The sequence below is a fragment of the Peromyscus maniculatus genome, chromosome 12 (assembly GCF_049852395.1).
Source record: "Peromyscus maniculatus bairdii isolate BWxNUB_F1_BW_parent chromosome 12, HU_Pman_BW_mat_3.1, whole genome shotgun sequence".
Taxonomy (NCBI): Eukaryota; Metazoa; Chordata; class Mammalia; order Rodentia; family Cricetidae; genus Peromyscus; species Peromyscus maniculatus.
The window spans coordinates 78115231-78123681 of NC_134863.1; the positions used below are offsets into that span (position 1 = coordinate 78115231).

An 8451-nucleotide genomic window follows, 5' to 3' on the forward strand; every position below is an offset into this window, starting at 1 on the left:
CACGGACTACTCCATGATCCTAAAATTTTCTTTGCATCCCCATAAGATACAGCGCCCCCCTCCAGCAGGAAGTAGTTAAGAGAAGCTACGCCCAAATTCCCAAATATACCAAGCTGACTTTGGAGATGTGTAAAAGTTAAAACCTTCCTTTTAAAAAAATAAAGAAAGGGGAAGTGCTGTGGGATGTTCTGTAGGTCCTGTGGGAGCCCATTCTCAGGTTCTTTGTGGCATTACCAAGCAGGTCCGTATAGAGGATGATTAGGACCATGGGCCTGAGTGCAGGTGTTTGAGATGGTCTGCACTTGGCTGTGCTGGGGGATGGTCTGTATGTCAAGTTGCTCTGATTGGTTAATAAATAAAACCTGATCGGCCGTGGCGAGGCAGGATAAAAGGACAGAAAGGCAGAAGGAGACGCTGCAGCCGCCGCCATGACCAGAGAGGCTGCAGCCGCCGCCATGACCAGCAGCATGTGAAGACGCCAGTAAGCCACCAGCCACATGGCAAGGTATAGATGTATGGAAATGGATCAATTTAAGATAAAAGCACAGTTAGCAAGATAAGGACAGTTAGCAGGAAGCCTGCCACGGCCATGCGGTTTGCAAGCAATATAAGTGTCTGTGTTTATTTGGTTGGGTCTGAGCGGCTGTGGGACTGGCGGGTGACAAAGGTTTATCCTGACTGTGGGCAAGGCAGAAAAACTCTAGCTACAATTAAACCCTTCAAAATTATGGCCTATGAGATGGCTAACTTGGTAAAGGCACTTGATATTAAGCCTGATGACTTAGTTCAAGTCTGGAGAACCAGACCCATCTGGTGGAAGGGGAAGGAGAGACTCAAATTGACTCTTGTACCTTGTCCTCTGACCTTCGCAAGCACACTGTGGTACCCTTCTATAATCATAATAAAAGTTATGACTTGTAGTTTTTTTTTTTCTTCTCCCCCACCTCTCAGCAGAAAATGAGATGTATTTAGTGTAGCTACACTTGGAAGAAGGAAAACGAGATCCAGTAATGCCCCAAGTGCTTCTTTGGATGCTAACAAGTGGATAAGGTTGAAGTAGGAGGCAAGACTAAGACATTACTAAGCAGTAAGACATTGTCCTGCTCTACACCTAACACCACTATATCAGCTGCAGCCTCTCCTGAAAGGACCCATGCCTTCTCTGCAAATAAACTTCTTGCTTACATCTAGAAGAAAGGTTTTAATATGTGAATAGTGCACTAGATCAGCTGTTCTCACCCAGTGGGTCGCAACCCCTTTGGGGATCAGATATCAGATATCCTCCTATCAAGATATTTATCATTCATAACAGTAGCAAAATTATAGTTATGAAGTAGCAATGGAATAATTTTATGGTTGGGGGTTGCCATATGATGTGTAAGAAAGGGACACAGCATTAGGAAGGTTGAGAACCACTGCACTAGATGGAAACAAAAATTTGCTTCTCCACAGCAGAAACATTTTAGTGACTACAATTTGGAAATGTATTTGAGATTTCTTGCTTCCAAATTTTTGGCAATGAGATCAAGAATGTAAACACAGCTTTTGAAATCTGCTTCGAAAGCCCATGACATTCAGAAGCACTAATTACATTGGGTATAAGTCAATTTTAATAGCATTTGGACAGTTTTGAACAGAAATAAATAAATAAATAAGCCTTCAAATGCAGCCATCAAATGTAGATTCAAGACAAGGTCATGTTTAGTCAATGCAATGCCTGTCTGCAGAAAATTATGGTGAGCAATCACATGTTATATGTTCTAAATGATAAAAACACCCACCATTTAAAAAATGTGTCAATAGAGCAATCTCTGTACATAATAGCATCCCTTAGAGAGCAAATATAAATGTGTGTTTACATGTCATTAAATTTTAGAGTTAGCAATAAAAAATGAAAACTCAAGGATATAAATCATGTGGAATGGTAACCACAGCCATTAATATACAGGGAGCATTCCAGAGCCCTTCTAGTTCAAGTGCAAGCTGTGAAATAACTCTGTCCAGGGTAGTTAGAACTGCAGAAGTTTTAGATTTCAAAACTCCACTAATAAAATTAATTATAGTATTTATAAAAAATCACTGGAAAGTCTTTTTATCCATTTATTCCAATTTTATAACACTTGGACACAAATTATCTTTTTCCCATTTAAATATAAAAATTCATAAGGCTTGCATATAAGTTATGCACCCTTCACTTGTGACTTAATTCCTTCCTTCCTCTAAATTCAAAAGAAGAAGTTTTTTAATTCCATTTCTTCCTCTCCAATTAAATATAATTTTATTGATTCAATAATTGTTTTTGTTGCTAACACAAGTTTAATTATGAAGTAATCGTAATTAATGGAAAAACTTTTCCTCCATCTTTCTATTCTTCTTTCCCTTTCTTCTTTCTTTCCTTTTGGCTACATTCCTTAATGCCTTGCTTTATTTCTTTGTTTTTTCATTGTCTGATTTTAAATAAAAGCAACATGTAAGTAAAAGAAAATAATTCATATAAAATGAAAATTTATTCAAACAACTATTCTCTTTTAAGTGTATAAAAGTACAGAAAGATCTCTGAGATTAATAGTTAGGGGTCAAACTTGAGTTAATTGGATTCACACATGTCTGTCCATGACCAATTAACTAATAGAATGGGCTTCCATGGCCATTTTGTAAGTTGGCTAAAAAACTTGTTGCAGAAAGCTCGAGTCCAGATTTAGTGTTGAAATCCTAGGTGCTGAACCAGGAATGTTAAATTGTAGAGCAAGCATGAAGGTAATTTGTTATGTATGGCCTGAGGAAATTTCTGAGTAGAAAATCTCTGAGAAGGAAGAGTCAGGATCCCTACTCTTAGTTGAGTAATAGGACCAGATTTGTCAGCCATGAAAAGCTCTTATCAATGAAAAAAATTTCCTGCTTGCCACTGATGTTTCGCATTGTGTTTTCCATAGTGGAGATTGTCAATAGAACATTAAAGGTCATTTATAAATGAAAAACAAATCAGAAATGCTTCCCCCAACACACACACACACACACACACACACACACACACACACACACACACACACACACACCTCTGCTTCCTGCAGTTCTTTGTAGAATGCCATGTCACCCGTGTTTCTCACATCATGATGGTGGCAAATATACTGTCTTAATAAGGAACCACAAAAAGCCAGTTGTGCCCAGCTCCAAGTTACTTCATATTGTATAAAATGGTGGTTTCTCAGATTGTACCTTGCTGAAAGACTGTTTTGAAAGTTTCTTTTGACTCCATTTTAAGGATGGAGGACAGCTATGAACCTGGGTGGACATTTGAAAAAAATCGGAACCACTCATACAGCACTGATAAATCACTTACTCCTAGGAGTAGACAGAATGCCATTCTGTTAATTTATTGGTGAGAATATAGGGCATGTGAGCTTGTTACTATCATACCAAAGAAAAGCAGGCATAAGAACTCATTGGACCTACCAAACCAAGGAAAAGGTATAATTACCTCATGTGAAAACCTTAAAAATATGTACATCTAGAATGATCCATATTGACTTCAAGGGACCTGTCACCTGACCACCTGGTGTGTGCATCGAAGACCAAGAGGCAGAGAACTTATCACTATCCCTGGGCTTTAGCCTGGCTTGGACCCAGTAAGGCCTGTCTGTTTGTCAATATAGACATGCCATCTATCCTTTCATACAGATATAGACATGGTTCTGTCCTCTCATCTCTGCAGCTGGGAGCAATCCTGCACTGCACTCCTACACAAGTAACACTCATGTCAGCATGGCCGCTGCTTCAGCTCCGATCCTGATGCTGATTTGGTCCCTTTTATTTCCATTTCTATCAACCTAGTTCTTAAACTTTTGTCTTTTACTCCCAGCAGTCACTTTATAACATATAAATTTGTGTGCCTGTGTGCATATGTGTGTGCTCATGTATACATGTGCATGTGTGTGCGTGTGTGTATGTGTGTGTGCGTGTGTGCATGTGTGTGTGCGTGTGTGTATGTGTGTGTGCGTGTGTGTATGTGTGTGTGTGTGTGTGTGTGTGTGTGTATGTGTGTGATGTGTGATTTGCGAGTTAACATTAGTAATGACCATTGAAGTAAAATAACTTGTGTTCATGAGTCTGTAAAGATGGTTCACACTTGTCCTGCAGAAGACCCAAGTTCAGTTTCTAACACCCAGGTCCAACAGTACACAACCACCTGAAGTCCCAACTCTAGAGGAATCAAAAGCCTCTGGCCTCTGTGGCTAAATTGACTCACCTGCATGTACCCACTAGAAGACATACAAACACACTTTGGCACATACACAAAATTAAAATGACAATAAACCTTAAGAATGGAGAATCTGACCCAACACCAGGGAAAAGCAGCTCATCTTGCAAATTTATGCCCCTGAACCTCTCACATCATCACATGAATTTACTGTGATGTAAGAGGTTCTGCCACTGTTTGTTTCTGACAAAGTATGTTTAGCACACACATTGTAGCTCTCTGTAGATGCCAAGGAAAGCAAACAAGACTCAACTTATGTCTACCATTCTCCGAGACAAAGAATAGGCAATGTCATGGCTGGTTATAGCAGTGCTACCAAAAGAAGATGCAGCCAATAGCCATACTCCACAGCAGAATGCAAGAAAGTACTCTCTGTGGTGACTGCACACTAAAGGCGTTTGAGTGGGTTTATAACTTGACTGAGCAAATGGAAGCTAGTTATTTCTGTGTACTCTTAGGAGACATCCTATATGTTCTAAGCTTGTGTAGCAAAATGACTTAGAATCATCTTTATCAAAACATAGTGTGCAGCCAAATATCAACACTTCATAATAAAATTCTTTATATTAGTTGCAAAATAAGTTGCTACAGTAATAGTAAACATTTCAAATATTTATTAGATAACAATAAAGCATAAAGTTTCTCCAAGTCATTGCTAGAAAGATAACATAGCAATAGCAATTTAAAAAAAAAAAAACAGAACAAAACAAGAAGAATAAATTAAATTAAATGATTATTCATATTAAATATGCATTTTGGTAGTGGGTTACAGGAGCTAAAGATACAAAATGGTCACAGAAGCTGCTTAAACATTCCTGTTGGTGTCAGAGGAAATGAGATGAATTTCTCTGGAATAAGAGCAAAGAATAGGAGCACATATATTTGGAACGGTCCTGTTTGCTTCTAATTTCAGCAATTCACTCAGTAGAAGCTGGAGAACCCATACCCTCCACAGCATGAAGGGCGGCAGCATCCATATCCATAGCCTCCGTAGCCAGAGCCATATCCATAGCCTCCGTAGCCAGAACCATAGCCATAGCTTCCATAACCACAGCCATAGCCTAGTCTCCGAATGCTGTTACATCCACAGCCATAGCCTCCATAGCCATAGCCCAGGCCTCTGAAGCCTCCGTAGCCATAGCCCAGGCCTCCGTAGTAGCCACTGTAGTAACTCATAGCGTCAGGAGTGGTAGGTTTGTTCTGCTGTTTAAGACGAGGTCAATCGTGAATGTGAGCATCAGCACTTACAGCAAAGCTTATATACTCTGGGCAGAGGATGTGCTAAAGCATGTGCCCCTCCTTTGTGTCATTCCACGAATTGTAATTACCTGAGACAGCGCATTCATCCACTGTCATCTGACCAACATTTGTTGAGAATGTTTAAGCTTTATTTGACTACCTTGTGAGTTTGTCTCAGAACCTATTGCTTCAACCTCATTAGACAGAGTCATTGTGTCTTCAAAATACAAAGATACAAACTTTAAGAATACTTTAAGTATTCTTGGATGGAAATTAAAATTTTTCTAGAGCATTTTTGTTGGGGGACATTGTTATATTTTGAGCCCATGAAATTTGGAAAATAACCTAGATCAAGATGGAAATGTATCAATATTTGCAAAAGGGTCCTATATTTTGTATCATGTGAGGTGAATACTTTACTCATTGTCAAGAGCCATAAATTGTCACCTGATTTCTAGAGGTATGAGATTTTGAGTATGCATGATTGTCATATTTATTTGGGGATTTTACATTCAATTATGCAATATTTATCTTTGTTTAACAACATACCACAATCGAGCTGCAAGTGGAGAGAGAGACAATGACAGTGATTAAAATTCCACTTAGCTGCTTGGCAGAACTCTCGCTAGCTAGCTCCTGCACCTTGTCTCCACAGGAAATCCAGCTTCAGGTCTCCTGCAGATGACATCTGTGCCTGCTCAAGTCATCCTGTTTCTTGCCTTCTCTAGCTATGATTGGCAATTTGTGTCTTTCAAGTCTCATTTCAAGTATCACCCAACTTCAATTGCCCACTGTATATCTCTACCCAAGTGAAGGGATGAGGCGGTTAAATGGACTTGGCTATAGCCTACTCACTCAAGTCAATAATGCTTAGTCCTCCACACTCAGGATAAGGCATGTGCTCTTCTCATCACTTTGCCTTTTTGTGCTTCTTCTGTTGTTATAGCCACTTTTAGATAAAAAATTGAGGTAATGTTTTCTACAATGCCTACTGAACCTTTCAAAAATATTAATAATGTTATTTATTACTTAAAGCATATTTTAACACATAAAATCCTCTTCACATTTAATAAGGTTTGTAAGACTCCAAAAGATCTCAAATCCAGTCATTGTAAGGCCCAATCAAAAAAGGGGAGTGGATAATAGGATACTCTTTCAGAATATTGAAGGCTTGGTGTTCAATCTCCCTTTGGCTCATCCCAGTGAGGTGGCAATGCCCAAGGCTGAATTTGAAGTTGACCAAACCTCACCCACATGTAGCCACATCTTGAAAGCTGAGTCTCATATAATTTATTTTATGATTATAATTACACTGTTAAATTTTTCTTTATATTTATTATAGTTTTGAATGACATAGTTTTTAAGATTGTAATATTCCAGTTATGATTATAAAGGGACACATCCTGTGTTCTAATAGGTTTGTTTATTTGACCTTACCTAGTGTTAAAGCTTAACAGTCAGTTGGCACTCGAAAAATTATAGGAATGGCATATATGACTACCCATGATATGAAAGCACAGACTAGTCAGAGAATAACTTAAGCAGCTTATCAGACACTCTAAGAAATATTTTCAGTCTGACATGAACTCTAGCCATGTTTCTGGTGGAGATAGCAATAAACCTACACTAGCCTTTCTCCTGAGGGTGTGTGCTACTCTAGTCAAACTTCACTAAAAGGCAGGTACAGCCTTTTGAAACTGCAGCAAGATACTGACATCTCTCACCCTCACGCTCATGAACTACATACTGGAGTTATAAACCCCACCCCTAACTTTCATAAAGTTCTAAGCAAGTCTATGATTTTGTGCCAGGCCATCTGGAAGGATGATTTAGAACTCTAAATCACAGCTAAGAATTTCACACTACTGTTCTGGTACTCTGAGTGTGTAATTTGTTAACTGCATTTTCCCCAATATTTTGAAACTTGAGATTATCTTATATGTAGAAATAGTATGAGATACAAATGACAAGCCCTTCAGTAATTTAATTAATGCTAAATGTATCTTCATGAAAGAAGATGTAAAACTGTGCTGGACAAAGTTTACTTCTCCATTAAAACAAGAAAAAGTATTTTGAAGAAAATATAACAAAACACTATTTTCTATGAGCACAAGACAAAAATATATTTTTTGCAATATTTGTGGAGAATACTATATTTTTTTATCCATTCATTGAATCAAAAGAAAAATTATGCTGTTATTACTTGTTTGATATGTCAACTCATGACTTACATAAGTTTTTACTCATTTTTATGGATAGAAGTGTAAAAATATTCTCACTGTGTATGGAAGTGTTAAACTTTTACAAATGCAAAACATTTTCCTCTCAACATAGAGACTGATCAATAAATCTTAAAGAAAACAAAATTGTTGTAGTATTGACTAAACTAAGAATGTGAATATTAGTGATAATTTATTTTTCTCCTTTACAGCCTTGTGATAACTATTCATTGAAGGTATTATCCTATTTAGAAAGAAAATGCCTCCTGGGAAATCCTATGACACTTGGTCAGGCTACACAACTAAGCCTTCAACAGCATTGCTGAGTTCCATTTCATTGGCTTAGCCCATAGTGGTGGTCCATCCCAACTTATAGCAGCATATAATGAAAGTGCAGGTCATAGGAAATGTTCACCTAGAGTTGGGTTTTAACACTGCTGATTGGTTAGTTATGTTCTGAAGTAGACAATCTGTCGATTGGTTGATTCAATTCTCCATTTCAACAAAATAAGCTTTTTAAAGAGGCAAGTGTTAACACAAGTCATGGTCTGACAAAACTTCCAAACTTAAGAGGTAAGGTATAAATACTTCAGTACTTGTATTCAGCATGTGTTGGTCAAGTCAGGGTGATCATATTTCTATCTCCTTACCATTTCATTGCTATTAAAGTATCCCCCCCTCTCTCTTTCTATCTATCTATCTATCTATCTATCTATCTATCTATCTATCTATCTA

The 8451-nt window shown here is 38.0% G+C and overlaps 1 protein-coding gene across 2 annotated transcripts; it reads right to left on the reverse strand.

Annotated features, from left to right (window-relative positions):
- Nucleotides 1-5179: 5179 nt before the first annotated feature.
- Nucleotides 5180-5434, reverse strand: LOC102914562 (keratin-associated protein 19-3). 2 transcript variants are annotated; one of them, XM_042258931.2, is made up of 2 exons: nucleotides 5299-5434; nucleotides 5180-5244 (listed from the first exon to the last, which is right to left on the reverse strand). In XM_042258931.2, the coding sequence occupies exons 1-2, from the start codon at nucleotides 5432-5434 to the stop codon at nucleotides 5180-5182; spliced, it is 201 nt and encodes a 66-aa protein (XP_042114865.1). The 2 variants fall into 2 exon arrangements, with proteins under 2 accessions (XP_042114865.1, XP_076404452.1); XM_076548337.1 differs by having other exon boundaries at nucleotides 5180-5434.
- Nucleotides 5435-8451: the final 3017 nt, after the last annotated feature.

Coding starts and splice junctions, on each gene's coding strand:
- LOC102914562 (XM_076548337.1), bottom strand. CDS start 5,434: ATGAGTTACTACAGTGGCTACTACGGAGGCCTGGGCTATGGCTACGGA.